We start from the raw sequence: 20022 nt of genomic DNA, 5'->3' as shown, positions 1-20022 counted from the left end.
GCCAATCGGGGTTGGGGGGTCAATTGGGAGCAGGACTGGCTGCAGTGAGCGTCATAGTGACCGGTCGTTCTAGTCATTCGGCATTCGGCATTCGGGTTGCTGGCTTTTTATATATATAGAATGATCCTATAGTGTGAGCAGGAGAAAATTACAAAATGATAAAATAATGATTTTTTAAAACAGTCTTCTTGAGTCCCTTCTGAGATTGACCTGGAGGCACACTTCGTTTCGTTCTTTGTTTTTATTCATTTTCCCCCTGGGTTTTGTGTAGATGTTAACACACTACCTTTAGCAGAGGGAAGTCCGAGAGAACAGAAGCACTGAGTTCTTCCACCATTAAGATAGCTTCTAAGAGCTGTACATCTGCCCAGCTGAATTTGTTGCCAACAAGGAAATCCTCTCCATGGTCTTTCAAAATCTGCAGAAAGAAAAATAACAAAGAATATCAAATAAAAGTAGAGACTATTTTGCCTGGCTAAACACTTACAAAACATGTACAGATCAAATTTGCTAAAGAATCTTGGTCTTGATAATCCTCAAGAATGCTGGCAAGGACAGGATGAAACCGATACTCTTTCACATCACTGTAAATTAGCACCGTCTTTTGGGAAATTTGTCAGTGATTATCAAGACTTCGTGGGTTGGTAAAGTGCCAGAATGGAGCTCCCTGTTATGAGACTAGAGCTGGTTAAGTAAAAGTGTCCCCACCCACCAGAAGAGGGCGACACAAAGGTCATGATTTGTACCACAAATACAAATAAATCACAAATGGGATACAAGAAGTCCAAACGTGGTGAATATAAAGAAAGTAGCATTTATCCTACTTTCCTACAAAAACCATATCCCAGAGTAACCAAATATATTATGAGGAAAAGAGTCATTTTATAGAAAGGATTCCAGCTAATAAGTGAAGAGCAACTGGCAGGATTGGGATGTCAACATTTGCATCTACTGATAAATCAGTGGGTCTAGGCACCGATCATAAATTACATTGAGTCATAAGAACAGTGACAACCAGATAATATGTGCTTCCTAAGGAACTACACAACACCACCGATGAAGCGGTCTGGCCAAAACACATCAAACTTGAACCTGTCAAGCTTCTAATTCTAACTCCCAATTGACAGAAAATCTAAGGAATGAAAGAGTTATGTTGCAATAGTAAAATCCAGGCTGTGAGAAACCTGGCAAGACAAATGCAAGAAGAAAGAGGAGAGAAAGCAAGAGGAAAGAACCTGAAATTAAAGGGAGCTATTTTAAAATATTATGTAATTGACTAATTACAGTAAACGAAATTGAGTTTGATCCTGATTTGAACAAATGAATTATTTTAAATATTTTGGGATGTGCTGGGATTAGGCCACACATATTTCAAAATCCATGATATGATAAAGCCCAGTTCACAACACCATAACTTAAATAATCATACTAGTTTTTCCCTTTTTCAATGAAAGGTATTTCAACATCACTGCACATTGTCCCCAAATAAGCAGGAACCTGCTTGTCTAATACTCTGAGCTTCTGGCAAAACTCATTATAGTTTGGTCAACAATAAATCATTCTTTTTCAAGGCGAAGGCTGAATTATTCTGAATTATACCACAGAATTATGTTGTCCTGCAAACCTTTATATATGGAACCCTATACTAACAAGTCTTTATCATGTGGCATGCTGCCCTCCTGGAACTTTAACAGATATACTGAGAAGACATCTGTAATTAGCATTTGCCCCAAAATGATGTCAGAAAAATTGTAACTTTAAGAGGCTTTGTCTTTTGAGTGAGGCATGATTAGCCAACAGTATTAAAGCCTAAAGAAATATCTGACACAATGAATTGAGATGATGATGCCTTGGGCTGATCATTTTGTTTGTTTGTTTGTTTGTTTGTTTGTTTAAATCAGAACAGAAATACTGTATCCTTTCATTGTATTTGGTCTATTCTAAGTCTGTTGTGTTGCGGGTTCCATAATTAGACATGCCATTTGTTTTGGAATCCTTACTAAAGTTTTAGTCCAGATGCAGGAGAGCCCTAACATGGTTTCTGTCTTTTCGGATACTCACTCTTTTAGTCTTATCAGCAATCGGAAATGTGCAAGGCCTGGATCCCTGCAGCCTGGGAAGGGGAGGTGGGAACTTGCCTTGCCCCGCCCCGCTCCCGCCTTCCCTCCCAGCTTCGTCCTTCTCTTCTCCATTTCCGCTCCGGGACAAGAGGAGGATTGGAGGGTGGTCCCGAGAGGTCAGCTCCTCCCTTATCTACCCCCCTCTCCCCCAGCCCCGCCCCACAGGATCTGAGTACGCAGCTGTCGCTGGAGCATCTGGGCACCGGCCACACCGCAGGGTTGGATCCCTGCAGCCTACCTTTTCAAAGACCGGGAAGTAACGGGTTTTCGCTTTTGTCACAATTAAAGCGATGTTCTCCTCTTTTTCCTCTGGGGGTTTGAACGCAGCCATCATGATCATCCCCATGAGGTCCTGAGTGCCATCGGCGTACATGTTGATCCTGACAAAACACAGTGTGATTCATTCCCCGAGGAAGCCTCCAGTACGGGGTTCCCAACCTGCAACTTCTGTGGTTTAATAGGAATTGGGGCGAATGACTTGATTCTCCCTCCCTTCGTGTCTATGCTCAGGAATGATTTCTGAAGCCAGAACCAGCCTAGTGATCTCGGTATAGTAGGGTCTCTGGAAATGTTTAGTGAATAAAGGGACGCGAGAAAGAATTAATGAGTGATTCTAAGTTGAAACCTTCCATAAACAAGCAATTAGTTTATTATGGATTTAAAGACCGAAAAGAATGAAGTTTACCGAAAAAAACAAAACAATTTAGTACCAGGACCTTTTCACTTGGAAGATATATCATTTATCAGGTCTTCTGTTGACCTGGCATCTGAGAAAGAAGTTTACTTTCCTAGTCAGGTCGGACAAACAACTCATGTTATTCTCTTAAAATTTTTCCTTTGAAAAAAGTGGGTTTTTTTGGCAAACACTTTTTTAAAAAGGTTATTAAAAGTCTAATCATAGTAGATACATTACTATTATTTTCATGCTATGCTAGTTATCTCTGCAACCAGTTTGCAAACTCATTAAGGGTTGTGTGTCTTTGTACACCCACTATGTGCTAAGCGTCCAACAAACTTAATGGTCTTCTTGGTTTTTGTCTTTCTTTTTAACATATATGAAATAATAATATACTGTCATTGTCCTAGCTGAGTTACAAATGCTTTTTCTTCCAAGTTAGATTGCCATGTAGCCTGCTTGCTTTAGTCTATTATAGTTTATGCCCAACCTGGAGCAAAGAATATTAACAATGCTAACTATAGTTTCGGACACACATCTTGGAAAAAAAGCCACTGGTATTTAAAAAACAACAATTAAAAACATGCATTGAGACAATGAGAAGCAGGCAGTTTTTGCACATTAGTATTTGTTTATGTTGTTATAAAAGGATTCTATTCATACGCTGTGTTTGAAATTGCTTCTCTGGGCATGTACCCTTGGGATTGCCAGGTTAGAAGGACTAAATCCATTTTAAAGATAGAGCTATGGGAAAGTTGGGGTAAGCTGCCTCTGTTTATGGACTGCTCATTTCTATGTTAGGATCTCTCCTTTTTCTGAACAATTGAGCGTGGGCCTTACTTCACCAAGTCTTCTGTATTTACTGACCATCTCATCATATCCATGCTTATGGTGATAAGATATAAGAGAACACTGAAAATGCCCTTTGACCCAAAATCCAGATAAACTTTTATAGTTATATTTGTTTTGTCTTAAATCTACTTATCTCCTGTGAAATTAAACCAATCATCCAAATAGCCATAAATGTTCACCCTCCAGTATCTGTGATAAAACCTGCACTTTCTTCCATCAATAGATGGGGTCTATTTCCTGGGTTGCCTTTGTAACTTGTTTTGACCAATAGAATGAGAAGAAATTAATAAGTAACTAGTTTTTGGCCTAGTACTTAAGAGGCCTTGTGTACTTTCACTATCTCAGCACCCTGCCTAGCCTCCATGAGACAAGTTCAAGATGAGAGGATAGGGCCCAGCTGGTGTGGCTCAATGGTTGAGCATTGACCCAGGAACCAAGAGGACACCAATTTGATTCCTGGTCAGGGCACATGTCAGGGTTGTGGGCTCAATCCCCAGTGTGGGGCATCAGAAAGCAGCCAATCTCTGATGTTTCTCTATCATTAATGTTTCTATTTCTCTATCCCTATCCCTTCCTTTCTCTCTAAAAATCAATAAACACATCTTTAAAAAAAAAAATGAGAAGATGGAAGGTGTATGGCCTATTTGCCTCCCAATCAATATTCAGCCAACACCCACAACCAGAGCCTCCTGGCTGACTACTGGTTGACATATGAGTGAGTTCAGTCAAGATAAGTCAAGCCGGGCCCAGATACGGCCACCACTCAGATGACCCATAGACTGGTAAGTAATAATAAACACTTGCTGATTTACATCAATGGACTTCAGGATGTATTGCACTGCATTATTTGCAGTAATAGCTCATCGCTCAATATTTATTTATTAGTTCATTCATTTCCACCTTCATGTAAAATAGTTTGCCAGGTCATTTTATGAGAAGATATTTTGTTAGGAGTGGAGAGAGAATGTGAGAATGTTGAATGCAGATTGCTATGAGCAGTAAAAGGAGAAGCCTAGAGTATTTATTCAGAATTAAGCATAAGTCATGCTGGGTGTAACAAGAGTACATCTCCCCTTGTTGCCTTGCCTTCCCCCTCAGTCCAGGCTGAAGGTCTCAGTGGGTACCTACAGAGGCCTGGATAAGAATCAAGTACAGGAGAGGAGACCAAGATGGCGGCATAGGTAAACACCGGAGACTGCTGCCGCAAACAACCACTTCAAAAATACAACTAAAAGACGGAACGGACATCACCCAGAACCACAGGAAGGCTGGCTGAGGAGAGACTCTTCAACTAGAAGGAAAAATAACAGCACACCGAGGCTCAGAGGAGGCGCAGTGTGGAAAATACTCAGGTGCGGAGGTGCGCGCGCAAAGCGGGCTGGTGGCTGAGAGCGCGGTTGTCGTTTTCGGTCAGGGGGGAGTCTCAGACTCTGAGCTCCAGATACGGGCAAATCGCTGGGGACTCGGACCCAAACGGGAGAAGCGGGAGTGTCTGGCATCAGTTGGAAGGCAGCTTTCTCTCCGAGGTTTGCAGCGGTTCCTGGGGTTCTGAGAAGCAGAGCCTCTGGGAACGGGACTGAGGGCACCATAACCGCTCCCTCCGCCCGCCCTGTTGAGCCCGCCCCGCCCAAGCCCTGCGCAGAGCCATTTGCCGGATCGCCTCAGGCAAAGGCTAGATTAGCACCTCCCCAGAGGACAGAAGTTTTTAGCGGCAGACACAGCTGATTCACACAGCCAGTCGGCCTGGTGGTCAAATCCCTCTAGTATTAACTACAACAATCAAGGCTCAACTAGAACAAGACTGCGCACAAAGACCACTAGGGGGTGCACCAAGAAAGCATAAAAAATGCGGAGACAAAAAAACATGACAGAAATGGAGGATATAGAGCTAAAAATCGCAATTTTGAGGGCTTGCAAAAATGTGCTAGAAGCTGTCAATAAACTTGAGGAGAGAGTCACGAAAACTAATGAGACCCTCGATGCTATGATAAAGAACCAACTAGAAATTAAGCATACACGGACTGAAATAAAGAATATTATACAGACACCCAATAGCAGACCAGAGGAGCGCAAGAATCAAGCCAAAGACTTGAAATGCGAAGAAGCAAAAAACACCCAACCGGAAAAGCAAAATGAAAAAAGAATCCGAAAATATGAAGATAGTGTTAGGAGCCTCTGGGACAGCTTCAAGCGTACAAACATCAGAATAATTGGGGTGCCAGAAGATGAGAGACAGCAAGATATTGAAAACCTATTTGAAGAAATAATGGCAGAAAACTTCCCCCACCTGGTGAAAGAAATGGACTTACAGGTCCAAGAAGCGCAGAGAACCCCAAACAAAAGGAATCCAAAGAGGACCACACCAAGACACATCATAATTAAAATGCCAAGAGCAAAAGACAAAGAGAGAATCTTAAAAGCAGCAAGAGAAAGAGTCGCAATTACCTACAAGGGAATACCCATACGACTGTCAGCTGATTTCTCAACAGAAACTTTGCAGGCCAGAAGGGAATGGCAAGAAATATTCAAAGTGCTGAATACCAAGAACCTACAACCAAGAATACTTTATCCAGCAAAGCTATCATTCAGAATTGAAGGTCAGATAAAGAGCTTCACAGATAAGGAAAAGCTAAAGGAGTTCATCACCACTAAACCAGTATTATACGAAATGCTGAAAGGTATCCTTTAAGAGGAGGAAGAAGAAAAAGGTAAAGATACAAATTGTGAACAACAAACATGCATCTATCAACAAGTGAATCTAAGAATCAAGTGAATAAATAATCTGATGTACAGAATGAACTGGTGATTATAATGAATCAGGGACATAGAAAGGGAATGGACTGACTATTCTTGGGGGGGAAAGGGGAATGGGAGATGCGGGAAGAAACTGGACAAAAATCGTGCACCTATGGATGAGGACAGTGGGTGGGGAGTGAGGGCGGAGGGTGGGGTGGGAACTGGGAGGAGGGGAGTTATGGGGGGGAAAAAAAGAGGAACAAATGTAACCTGAACAATAAAGATTTAATTAAAAAAAAAAAAAAAGAATCAAGTACAGGCATAAATCCTATCGTACCTGACTGTCTCCTTCAGGTCCTTTCCATACAAGTTGTACTTGGCAGCCAGGTAGCTGAGGATGGCTCTGGTCTGCGTCAGCATCATCCCATCAATTTCAACCAGAGGCACTTGGCCAAAAAGCAGGCGCCCATCTGTGATTTGAGCAAAGAAAGATTAAAATACTCTCCTTCCATGGCTGTTGTAAGCCTGCAAAAATGTCCACTTTTAATTTTGTTGAATGATTTTTAGTTTTTATCCAAAGTGGTGAGTTAAAGACCCCAGTTGTTGAGGAAAAAGCTACCATTTGCTTAATGGAAAATTTGAGATTTGCTTGATGGTTCATGCATTTTTGTGTGTTGGTTAGTCGTGATTATTTAGGATTTTTTTTTAAAGATATTTTTATTGGTTTCAGAAAGGAAGGGAGGAGAGAGAGATAGAAATATCAATGATGAGAGAGAATCATTCATCATCTACCTCTTGCACACTCTACAACGGGGATTGAGCCCACAACCCAGGCATGTGACCTGACTGGGAATTGAACTGTGACCTCATAGGTTGATGCTCAACTACTGAACCATGCCAGCCGGGCTATTTAGGACTTTCTACATTTACTAGGACTGATTCTCAAAGTTTAGAGTGTACAAGAATCGCCTGGAGGAGGTGGGTTGTTAAAAATATCCACCCACTTCCCAGATGTCCTCATTCAGGGGTGGAGTCTGGGAGTCTGAATTCTTTAAAAAGTACATCAGGTAGCACTCTAGGTCCATACAACATCAGATGATGTGATACTAAGAACCCTGGCATACCCAGGTCTGAATGCCAGCTTCAGCCCTTTTCAGCCATGACTTACTTAGAGCTTCAGCTCCCTTTTCTCTAAAATAGTAATAATACCTATCTAGCAGGATTTTTGAAAAGATGAAATGAGATAACATTAGTAAAATACTAAATACTGTCAATAGTAGATGTTTAGTAAAATCAAATTTTCTTCTTTGTGAATGACTGCCTATATAATAATGTGTTTTAAAAAGATACGACAGTCCTAGCCTGTGTGGCTCAGTGGATAAAGCGTCAGCCTTCGGACTGAAGGGTCCTAGGTTCAATTCTGGTCAAGGGCATGTACTGCGGTTGCAGGCTTCATCCCGGCCCTGGTCGGAGTGCATGTGGGAGGCAAACAATCGATGTGTCTCTCTCTCTGTCTCTCCCCTTCCTTTCCACCCTCTCTAAAAATCAGTGGAAAAATATCTTTGGGTAAGGATTAACCAAAAATAAATAAATAAATACATTAAAAAAATAAATACTACAAATAGTGCTCTTTTCATGGGGTCTGGAAGAATTGAATAGCCTTTATATTTCATTTACACGTCTACATTGCTGAGATTAAGGAACTTGACCCAGAATAAAAACCAGACTTCACTAGTACATTGGGAAAGGCCACAATTAATTTCCCCAATTTCACTACCTTTCCTACTGTACTTAGTGGGAGGCAGTAGAGGATGGTGGGGAGAACACCAGTTCAGAAACCAGGAACAGCTTTCAGGGAGCCAGTGTCCCTCTCTAGATGACGACGTTAGTCAAGTCTCTAGCTTCTCTGAGCTTATTCTCTGATCTGTAACGCTATCTGTCCTGTCTTACTGAGTTTCTTTGCGTAGGAATAAGATCATACTAGTAAACATGCTTTGTAAATATGAATACTGCTATTGAGACATCAATTTCCTAAAAGTTCTACATTTGTCCAATATTGGAGGAGTATCTGAAGCTGGGCTCTACTGCTTATGATGCAAATATCCATTAGAATCAGGAGCTGATGATCGTCTTCTGGAGGATTAAAAAAATCTAAGATCAAGAGTGCAGAAAAGGATGTGTGAGATCATTTAGTTCAAAGCATTCATATTTTAGACAATGGCAGGGTGGAGGCCAACGGAGGCACAAGGGATTTGCCCAAACTGACAGAGTCAGGGGACAGCTAAGCCAGCAGAAGTGGGCCTCTGACTCCCAGCCCAGTGGCCCAGTGACCTTTCTGCTGTCCCTCTCTGCCTTTTGTTCACAAACAGCAGGCATGGCCAGGAGGGTGTCCCGAAATAAAGCAGCATCACAGACTCAAAGAGAGCTGGAGGATTTTAGAGGCTCTTAGGGAGCACTCTTGCCAGAGTGATCATGGGCGAGATTATGGAGATACTTTCATTTGTTTATTCAATATGCATGTATTTAATCCCTACTATGCACCAGTAACTGTCCTTGTTTGCGGGAAAGTGGGGCAGAAATAAAGATGAAGAGGAGCTTCGGGGGCGTTCCTGGACAAGAATTGGGAAAGGGGTGATCGGGCCTTCCCCACTCAATAAGATCTGGCCCACTGCAATCTATGACCATAGAGATCATTTTTATGTTATGGTAAAGAGGAGACTTGTGTCAACTATACGTTAATAGAAAAAAATGTTTTTTAAAAGACAGGATGTAGAGAAGTTAAAGGTGTTGCCCAAAGTCACACAGCTTGTAAGTGGAAGGTTTGCTAACTATTGGGTGAATGTTTTCCTTAAAAAACATTCACCCTGGCCCATATTGCTCAATTGATTGGGCATCTTCCTGCGCACCGAAGGGTTGCTGTTTAATTCCCAGTCAGGGCACATGCTGGAGTTTCGGGCTCAATCCCCTTTAGGGAGCGTTCAGATCAATGCTTCACTCTCACATCAATGTTTCTCTCTCTCCCCCTCTCCCTTCCTCTTTCTCAAATTAAAAAAAAATCAATAAAATAATAATAGTAATTTGTCAATGATTGTTTATCAGCAACAATGGGACACTCAGGTTTCCTTAGATAAGAACAATAATGTTATAGCTATTAGAAATTTGAAAGTACTCTTTTTTTTTCTCTGAGAAATTTTTCTGGGGAATCGTATGGATTAAAGATGTCTTCTTGGATCCACATTTAAACAAATTTGGATCTTTTCTATGGTCTTGATTCTAAAATTGTGACCTAATAGAATGATTTCCGTTAATCTGTTAAAACCACCAAGAAGAAGTGGATATGAACAATGAGAACTAGAGAATATCTTAGGTCACATTTCCCTTCCTTTTTTCTCCTTCCCCTTCAGCCCACTGGATCATTATTTAAGAATTCTTAAAGGATTCTTCAGTGAGGTGGGGAGTTTTGAACCAATTGGCACTGGTCACCCATGTTCATGCATCTTATCCAATTGAGGTCTGGGGTCGTAACCTACTTGATAAGCTTTTATGAAGGCTAAAGAGACTATGCAGATGACAAATTCAGCTTCGTGCCAGGGACACAGTGAACAGACAATCCATGTTAGCAGTCATACTGCGCGCCTTTTCTGATAGTTGACATTCCAGAGTTCTGTGTTTTATAATGAAATGAGTACTTCCAGAAACACATTTCTATTTTTTTCCAATAAGATGAGATTGAACAAATCTAAGCTTACCCTTCTGCAACTTCTCATATTGCTCTCTTGTTTCAAGAAATTCTTCTTCAAACTGGATAAAGGACAGAAACATTGTTATAACTTTAATAAGGTGCTGAGAGACAGAGATGTGAGGGGGGGAGAGAGAGAGAGAGAGAGAGAGAGAGAGAGAGAGAGAGAGAGAGAGAGAGAGAGAGAGAGAAAGAGAGAGAGAGAGAGAGAGAGAGAGAGAGAGAGGAAATGCTCTTGGTATAAAATGCCCAATGGCTTCAAGAAAGGAAAAAATTTTAAAAAAACACAAAGCCATCAACTACCACACAGCTGAACAATTCTGATAGAGTGTGTGTGTGTAGATTAGCTTAGAGTCACTTGGGATTGGAACCCCTTTTGGCTCCTGGCCTACTTAAAGCATGCCCCACATCCCCCATTCATATTTTTCCTTTCCTTTGCCTTAGCTCTTTCTTCTCTCCAAACTCTTGTCTTTTTCTCCAACTTCCCCAATGATCTCTCCTCTTCTGTTTTTTCTTTTCTTTCTCCTCTCCTTTCTGTGTTATTTTCCTTCTAATCAAATTTCTCTTTGATGCTCATATATTCAATGAAAGGGGTCCAAAGATCATTACTCAGGTGAGGTTAATATCACTTATCGGTGGAGTTTCTAAAGCTTTGGAGACGAAGAGTGACCTTTGTCCCTCAAACCTCGAGATGGGGGTAGGATGAGGTGAGCAGTGTTAGGAGAGAATTCCCTAAAGGGAATAGAGAAAAACCAAGATCACCAGCCCTTGTTCCAGAGGAGATGACATTGAAGTAGAGAAAAGGAAGTCTATACCTGCATGAAACCAAACAATAACACTTGTGAAAATCTATGAAAAGTCAGTGGAGAGGGAACTCAGAGTTAAAAAAGATCCCAGTGGGGCAGGCTCTTCAGAGGATGATTCAAGGGGAGACCAGATTGCAGTGGGCCTAGGATTCCAGTCGGCAGCCCTGGGTAGCACGTAACTAAGATGCTACGGCAGAGCTAAAGGACCCCAGGAAATCAGCTGGGCCAGATCAAAGAAATGTGGTTTCCTTACTCTCCTTTATCTTATGACCCACCAAGATCTTTCCAGCCCCTACAAAGCTCCCAGAACACCTTCCTTGGCTTCTGCCCTCCCACCCCTGCTTACACCGAGGACCATGATCCCCTCTGCATCTCTTACAAAGGAAGACAGCTGGAAAGAGAAAGAGCCAGTGTGGCTGGGAGGCACCATCCTGAATTTTGAAGAGGGAAGAAGCTCACTTCAGTCTCACCCCAACTGCCCTCCTTCCCTTTCCCAGTCAGGAACCAACCTCCACGCCAGCTGCAGCCAGCAGCCAGCGGATCGACTCCATCCTGCCCCGGCCAGGAAAGTACCAGAGCTTGGGTTTGGCTGCCATGACGCCGGCTCAGGGTTTCCTAAAGGGCCAAATAAGATGTTAACGAGCAAACGAACACACACCATATGGAGTGTATCTGTTTGTAACAATTCCAAGATAGGCAAATGAAGCTGTTGTCCAGGGATGCATACTGGTACATAGTAGGTAAAACTATGAAGAAAAGCCAGAAAATAATGACCCCAGCAGCAGGATGGTGGTCACCTCTAGTGGGAGAATACAGGTTATGATTGGAGGAGCTTGAGGCATCCTGGGATGCTAATAATGTTCTATTTCTTAAAACAGAATTAGTAATTAGCCTTTATAATTTATCTTTAAACTGCATATAGTCCTAACCAGTTTTGATAGAGCGTCGGCCTGAAGGGTGCTAGGTTCAATTCCAGTCAAGGGCACATGCCTGGGTTGCGGGCTCAATCCCCAGTGAGAGGCGTGCAGGAGGCAGCCAATCAGTGATTCTCTCTCATCATTGATGTTTCTATCTCTCTCTCACTCTCCCTTCCTCTCTAAAATAAATAAAAATATTTTAAAAAATAAAAAAATAAACTGCACATAAATGTTTTTGCAACCTCCTATATGCAGGTATGCTCTATCTCACAATTTAAGGAAAAAGAACAGATTATACATATCAAGGTTTTCTGTAGATTTGAGAGACTGCCTCTGGTATTTTGAGAAAAGGAAGCAGGAGTTAATATGACGGTTTCATTGATGATCTTACAAAATATAATCTTTCCTAACAGCGGCAAGGGGCTGGGCTTGTTTGGATTGAAATGTTCGGTGGGACTTGGGGACTCTCATTTCTGCCAAAGGCTTTCCTGAGTCTGGGACAAGCATAGACACAGACCTACACAGGACCAGGATTCAAGTCCTTACCTGGCCAGCAAGGAGCTGGGTAAGCTCAGGATCAGTTCCTTAAACCTTGGTCTGCCTTCGTGTCCTCGTCTGTAATTGAGAAAAATTATACTAGGAGAGTAGAATGATCATGCAATCAGACCTGACAGTCCTTTCTGTCGTAGAACCACAGGAAGTATTAGGTTAGTGACCCCTGTGCATGTCACAGGATTATTGGGGTGACCAAATGAGATAAAGGTAAAGTGCTTTGAATAAACCAAAGCTCTTTACCAACTTAGAGGATTGTTGGGTCTCCTTAACCCCATTTGCCCCTCGAACCCCATATGCTTTAAGGAAACAGCAAGAATACTTCCCGCTGGCACAGTGCCCAGGGCTCTGTGGGTGGGAGGGTGCTCAGGAAGCCGATGGCGAGCACATGGATGGAGAGGCTGACCTCAGCTCCCCAGGCGCCACCTACTGTGGTCCTCACCATTGTACAACCTTAGTCCACCTCCCCAAGCCTCAGTCTCCTAATCCTTAAAATGGGGTCGTGGTTGTGAGGATTGAGTTAAAGTGATAGATGAAATACAGACAATATCTGACCCCTATCAAGTGAAGTCCTCGCTTCTTGAAGCAAATGGCCAGTGGGGTTAGCAATTCTTTGAGTTTTTTATGCTAAGATAGGTTTGCCTATTAGTTTTATAGGGGATTCATAAGTGTTTGTTGCAAATGCAATTGATATTTGCAAAAGGGAGCTAAAACTTTTTGTGAATCTGACTCCATATTGTAATACAAGATATTCAACAAGTAAAATCTGGGGTGGCTTCTGCCTTCATTTTGTGAACAGAGTGTTTTCATGGTTCACTCTTACAAGGAAGTGTATTTTGTATTTTATGTGCAGACTTTGTGCTCACAGCTTCCCCCACTTCACTTCGGCTGGCCCCTTGCACATTCTCCGGGCACATGGGAGATGGAAGGATGTAACTTGAAGACCCAGAGCTGAATTACAAGGGACAGAATCACTCCCCTCCCTGCCATCACCTCCAAGGCTTAAGTGGTGCCGAGAGAGCCCTAAAAGCCCAGGATTAGAATGAAGGAGACCCCATCTCAGATAAACAGAACTCAACCCAGCAACCCTTCCTTCTAGTCCAAGAGAAGGAAACTTTTTTCTCTAGTTGTTAATAACCAGCTACTGCTTCTTGGAAAAGTCCCAGCAAATGTTGGTGTGCCCCATAAATAAATCACAGCTGAGTCTGGCCAAGCAGCCACCATTCCTCATCTCTCAGCCTCGGCTGGCTCGGTGGCCTTCTAAATGGGATGACTTTTTAAGGAGCTCAGCAGGACTTCAGTCCCCATGCCCAACCCCTCCCAGGGAGGACTGTTCCTTCTAGAAGGGCAGAGCACCGAGAAGGGGCCCAATACCTCTTATGAGCTCCCACCCAGGAACCAGCCAAACTCTTCACTGCAAAATTCTCACGAGGGCCCTGACCAGTTTGACTCAGTGGCTAGAGCGTCGGCCTGTGGACTGAAGAGTCCCAGGTTCAATTCCGGTCAAGGGCATGTACCTTGGTTGCGGGCACATCCCCAGTGTGGGGTGCGCAGGAGGCAGCTAATCGATGTTTCTCTCCCATCGATGTTTCTAACTCTCTATTCCTCTCCCTTCCTCTCTGTAAAAAAATCAATAAAATATATTTTTAAAAAAATTCTCACGAGGGAAACATCTGGAAGGCAGGGGTGATGGTGTAGTTCTTCCATCTCTTATAGAACCAACCCAGACACGTGGCAGCTGTAACCTCAATGTGCCACTTTGAGATACATACCAGTTCCTTAACGTGTTAAATTTCTGTGTTCCATCTTTTATTCTCTCAGCATCAAACATTTAGTGAACTCCTACTATGGATATAGTAGTAGGTTAGGCACTCCAGGCATACAAAGATAAATAACATGTAGTTCATCAAAACCTGCCATCAAAAACCTTACCTATCTCTAGTGATGGAAACATCCAGACTAACAAGAGGTAAGTCAGAAGGAAATAGGTGTTTAACAAAAGCAGGAGGAAATCTGTTTTACTTACTCACAACTGTAAACCTACTTTTGCCCCTCCCTGTCTATATGTTGTTTCTCAGCCCTACTGCTCCCTGCCCCATGGCATTATAGGTTAAGGACAAAACCAAGTCCTTTAGTCCTCTATCCTTGACCTCTAAGGAATGTCAACAAAGATTAGGGTAAATTACAGCTTGACAACCGGGTTTGTTTACCCTTCAAATAGAAAACCCAATTATTCTCATTGTTAAAAAAGAAAAAAAGTACATCATCAAAGCTTAAAAGAACAGGTGCAACGGAAGCTTTCATTCCGGCCAGCCGTGGGACCGGCCAGCCATGGGAAATGAAGAGGTAGGGAACAAAGGAGCGGCGCTTTCTGGATTTTACCCAAGATGCAAGCATTCTGAGCAAAAGGCTGCTGGAAGACCCGGAACCCAAGGCATTGAGCTGAGTATAAATCCATTCCCATCTCTTCAAAGCTCATGATTGTGCTACTGATGTTGACCAAAAGGTGTGCCCTGAACTCAGCAAACCTGGAAGGCTTCCCACAGAGGTCGGATGACATTGGGAACTGAGACTCACCTGCGAGGGCTCACAGACTTCACCTGTGTGCAGCTTCACCTGAGATGAGAGTGGGGTGCGTTTCCCCACCCAGAGTCCCAGGGACCCACGCCTCAGGAGGGTCAGCAGAAAGCAGCCACGATGGCATGACAACCTTTGGAGAGTCAGAGTGTGGTCCTTGGATAATAAATATGCCCCCAATATTTTAGAAAATGGAACATGTTTCTATTTTACTGTGAGTGCTGGGTATCCACAGTAAAAACATATTTCAGCTCTACCTCTCACTGGAGCAAGGTTTTTAACCTCTCTGAGCCTCAGTTTCCTCATTTGTACAGCAGAGCTAATAGCTCCTAATTCATTTGATTAGTTATCAGGTGAACATAAGATAATGTGTACAAACTGCTGAACATAGTAAGGACTCAATAAATGGTGCGCGTGCACACACACACACACACACACCTGTATCTCCACACCGCAGCGGCATTCACGTGTGCTTCCAAAAGGAGGGGCGGCGTTCTCTGCTGGTGTGTTGGACCAGCAGCATCAGCTTCGCCTGGAAGCATGTTAGAAATGCAGAAGCACAGTCCCTGGGCCCCATCTGTGAATCAGAGTCTGCATTTTTCAAAAGATGCCCAGGCGATTCACTTGTATATTTAAATAAAGTTTGAGAAGCCGAGTCTAGAATGAAAACCCAACTAGCCTGCACCTGGGGCTCAGTGTGAGGCTCTGGGTCATTCTTCCCAGGAACTGCTGGGCAGGCACAATTGCAGAGCATGGCGTTTAAAAGGTAGGCAGAGCAAAGGGTGACGTGCTGGAGTTGTGGGTGGCTCAGAATAGAAAGAGAGAAGGGCAGAGAGAACTGGGGAGAATTGTAAGTAAATTTCCCATGTGAGATCATTTGTATTGACCCCCCTCTATGAGAGGAATTCCAACCGGCCAGTGTGGCTCAGTGGTTGAGCATGGGACTATGACCAGGAGGTCACGGTCCGATTCCCAGCCAGGGCACATGCCTGGATTGTGGGCTCAAACCCCAGTAGAGGTCATGCAGGAGGCAGCTGATCAATGATTCTCTCTCATCAGTGATGTTTCTATCTCTCTCTCCCCTTCCTTTCCTCTCTGGAATCAATATACATATACTAGAGGCCTGGTGCACGGGATTCATGCACTGGTGGGGGGCATGGCCTGCTGGGATCAGCCCACTGTGAGAGCTCCGCTCATCCTGGTCAGTAGAGTGGTGCTCCCACTGTGGGAGTGCACTGACCACCAGGGGGAAGCTCCTGCATTGAGCGTCTATCCCTTGGTGGTCAGTGCACCAAATAGCAACTGGTCGATCAGTCATTCTGTTGTTCAGTCGCTGGGCTTTTATTATATAGCATATTTTTAAGAGAGGAATTCCTAGGATATGAGCGAGGCCTTCTTCAATTCCCAATGTTAACAAAGTACCAGATATGTAGGTTCCAGCCCTGGGCATGTCTGGAAGAAATGTCAGTCCTCAGCTATACAATGAAGAGTTGGTCAGAATTAGATAATTTCCTCCGTTTCTTCCAGTTTTAACAATCCTTCTGATATTGCTTCTCTTCCCTCATCTTCATTCTTTGCCCTATGCTCCTATCTGCTGAATGCAGGCGTTGGTAAAGCAGCCAATCTTTGGGGGTGAAATTCTAGTGAACTGACAATGTTTAACAGTCACTCTGGATGATTTAGGCAAAACAACACACATTTTTCTCACTTATTTGAACAGGTAGGCAAAAAGCAGGCTTTTATTGACTTTTCTGGATCATAAAAAATTTAAGGGGTTCATTGAAAAGGTTTCCAGTTTTAGCAAATGTTTTGGGTCAGAATACAAGATGTCAATTCTAAACCTATTATCCATAGAAATAGCCTTGACATTTACTCTGGCTTCTCCAATGGATCAGAATGGCCTATCTGCATTATAACCAGCAGATCAAAATTTGTCACGGAGACAGAAAACTCTCCCAGGTAACCCTGTATTCCCCACAGAACTGTACTTTGCTAGTTTGGAAAGAAGTAGCTCATTTTAGCTTTAAGTATATACTGCTTCAGAGCACAACCAAGACTTTCAGTATAGCTTTAAAGTTTGTCTGTTTTTACTCAATTATGAATTATTTCTCTTCTATTTTGCTAATATATAACAATAGCAAAGCACATCATTAGTAAGATATGACATATTCAGTATTTGGATTTTATCAAAGGGAAAGTCTCCTACATGAGACTTTGAAAAAGAGCTCAAGTATTTATACGGCATTTTTAATACACAAACCCAGCTGAACAATATTCCTAGGTGGAGAGGGGGTGGGTTGCTGATGGAATAGGACGATCAGGAGGGAGCTCTAGGCCAAGCTCACATGCTAATAAGCATCTTCTCCAGAGAGCTTTGTATTTCAGTTTCAGAACCTTAGTTTCCTTTCCATGAGGGTATCTAATGGGTTGATTCACATTCGCAAAACTCACAAGAGGTTGGCTTATACCCCCAAGACTCACAAACTTACTTATAGGAAAGATACAGCCAAGAAAGAGACTTGCATTTACCTAGGTCACCAAGGCTGCTTAGAGAATAAGCCAGGTGAGCTGCCACATGGCCCGAAGCTGTTTAAAGTCTTAGAAAAAAAAAAAAATGGTGTCAGGGCTTGACTCAGAGACTCCTGCTTTTCAACTTGCAGTTCCCCAGGCATGCAGGACCCCAGAGGAAGACCCCAGTGGCAGATTATTTGGAAGAAATCTTCCAAGCATAGTGGAGTAGACACCTAGAGGCAGGAGACTTAGTTTACCCGTTAGCACCCTGGCACAGAGCAGGTGGCATCTCTGTTTTTTCAACTATGTAAAAAATATGAGATTTGCCTAAGAGGGAAAAATGTAACGGCTCAAATAGTAATACATGTTTATGTTCTGCTAAGTCTGTTATGTCCACCAATCAACTGAAGCACCACTGTCCTCTCACATGTAATGTGTGACATGGATGTGGGGGAATGTTCATGTCTGGTACCATGTGATCAGGCATAGGCAGTGAAAGTCTTCAAAAGGCCCAGCTGTAACTTGCCATACCGTGTTCATTTACGTATCTACTCTGCAGGGGAAAAAATATCTGTTCCTTTCATTTGATATAGGCAAGTTTAGAAATATAGGCATTAAATTAACCACAAAATTAAAACAATTGCTGACTATAAGCTGCATATTTGGCCGCAAAATGTAACTATCCAACCAAGCCCAAGAAGAGTATAAAAATTTAACCACTAACCTTATCACTTCCTGGCTCTTGTCTCTGGTGTGGTGGGGGACGAAGTGAAGGTTTATAACCCTTATCTGTCCAGTTGCAAGCTCCGCCCACTCAAGGGATTAGCCAGTGAGTATTCCAGTTCGCACACGCCCCCGGGGCTTCACTTTACATCCATTGTCAGTGTATCTGACAGCCACCAAGTTACCCAAGGAAGAAGAAAGGAAGACCCCACTGGCTCACTCAACCCTGAGACCCTGTTTTGGCCCTGACTCTAGAATGGTGGCCACGACAGGCCCAATCCCTACTCCTGTGGTGTTTCCATTCTAGTTGGGGAAGATGGACAGTATGAATATATAGAGAAATAAATGCAGTGTGTTCAAATAACAACAGCAACAATATATCAGATGATTACAGCTTATGGGTAAGTGAAATCTATGACAGCAATGTTATAAGGGACAGGAGGGAGGAATTGGGAAAACTGTGTTATAAGGTACCTGCACTACCATTTGAAAGTGGCCTTAGTGTAGCTTAAATATATATTGCAAACTCTAGGGCAACAAATGAAACTTAAAAAAAAAAAATGAGATATAGCCCTAGCTGGTTTGGCTCAGTGGATAGAGTGTTGGCCCGGGTTTGATTCTGGTCAAGGGCACATGCCCAGGTTGCAGGTTCAATCCCCGGTAGGGGGTGTGCATTAATGTTTCTATTTCCCTCTCCCTCCCTCTCTGAAATCAAGAAAAATATATTTTTTTAAAAATGAGGTATAATTGACATGCTGAGAAAAAATGGAACCATATAAATGCTCAATTAAAACCGAAGAATGCAGAAAAAGAGGGGAAGACAAAAGAAAAAACAACAAAGAACAAGGGAAACAAAGAGAAAACAGTTACAAACATGGTGCAGATTAATTCAGCCACGGCAATAAGGATTTTAAATGTGGCCTTAAATACATCAATTAAAGCACAGAGACTACGGGTGGACTGAAACAAGACCCAATTATAATTTCTACAACAAACCCACTTTAAGTATAAAGACAGAGACTGATTAAACAGATAAAATGGCCAGAGGGTGTAAAGTGCTCTGAAGAAAACAAATTGAGGAGAAAGAGGCACTTGGGTGTTCGGGGAGTGCTACAGGCCTCCTGGTCTGAGGGACTCCCTTAGGGGGGAACATGTGCGCTGATAGGACAAGAAGGAACCCGCCCTCACTCTCCTGGGCACATTCGATGAAGAGGGAACACCAGCAAATACAAGAGCCCACACTGGTTGTTTGTAGCAGACCCTGCCCAGTGGAACTCACTTTCTGCTCTGTGGGGTTCCCCAGGAGGCTGGCCCCTACCGACGGCCCCAGACAGGCAGCAGGAGGAGATCAGGTGTTCCTCCCGGCACCCAGTCTGCCAAAGCCTCTCTGAGTGGCTAATGCTGGGTCCCAGGCTCCTTACCCGTTGCACCTCCTCCTCTGTCACAGACACCAGAGCCTCACACCATCAGCTTTCCCTTTTTGTCCCAGACACCAGGCCTCTGTACCTGCTCTATACGTGGCTGTGCCCTTTAACCTCACTGGTTCACCTGACCTGAGGGTGGGGGAGGGGGGAACTTATTGCCAATATGGCAACCGAATTGCACAATTTAAGGTCATGTAACCATGAGCAGGAAAGACATGGGAATCTGTCCTTATCGGAAACAGCCGGGCCTCCTGTGTTTACTTTCTGTAATCCTCTAATTCAGTGCAGAAGCCAAACTTCCTCCTGGCTGTTTCCTCAGAGAGCCGGCATTGAGGGCCCCCTGGTGGCTACGAGAATTAAAATCCAAAGAGCAATGTTTATAAAATGGC

General features: G+C 43.2%; 1 protein-coding gene across 4 annotated transcripts in view; it reads right to left on the bottom strand.

Annotated features, from left to right (window-relative positions):
- Positions 1-19755, bottom strand: part of LOC102261516 (glutathione S-transferase A4) — a 21157-nt gene extending 1402 nt beyond the window's left edge. Inside the window, exons 1-7 of one of the 4 annotated variants that reach the window (XM_014549286.1) lie at positions 19631-19755; positions 18211-18375; positions 11439-11544; positions 10134-10185; positions 6722-6854; positions 2359-2500; positions 287-418 (exon numbers count right to left, since the gene is read on the bottom strand). In XM_014549286.1, the coding sequence (XP_014404772.1) occupies positions 287-418; positions 2359-2500; positions 6722-6854; positions 10134-10185; positions 11439-11525 (546 nt within the window). In that variant the 5' untranslated portion in view covers positions 11526-11544; positions 18211-18375; positions 19631-19755. Of the gene's footprint in view, positions 1-286; positions 419-2358; positions 2501-6721; positions 6855-10133; positions 10186-11438; positions 11545-12392; positions 12462-18210; positions 18376-19488; positions 19594-19630 lie in introns of those variants that run through there. The other 3 variants (XM_005878089.2, XM_005878091.2, XM_014549285.1) reach the window with 3 other exon arrangements.
- Between the last annotated feature and the right edge of the window lie 267 nt (positions 19756-20022).

The sequence above is a fragment of the Myotis brandtii genome, unplaced genomic scaffold (assembly GCF_000412655.1).
Source record: "Myotis brandtii unplaced genomic scaffold, ASM41265v1 scaffold544, whole genome shotgun sequence".
In the NCBI taxonomy this organism is placed as follows: domain Eukaryota; kingdom Metazoa; phylum Chordata; class Mammalia; order Chiroptera; family Vespertilionidae; genus Myotis; species Myotis brandtii.
The sequence above is the reverse complement of the archived record's forward strand: the minus strand, read 5'-3'. Positions and strand labels throughout refer to the sequence as shown.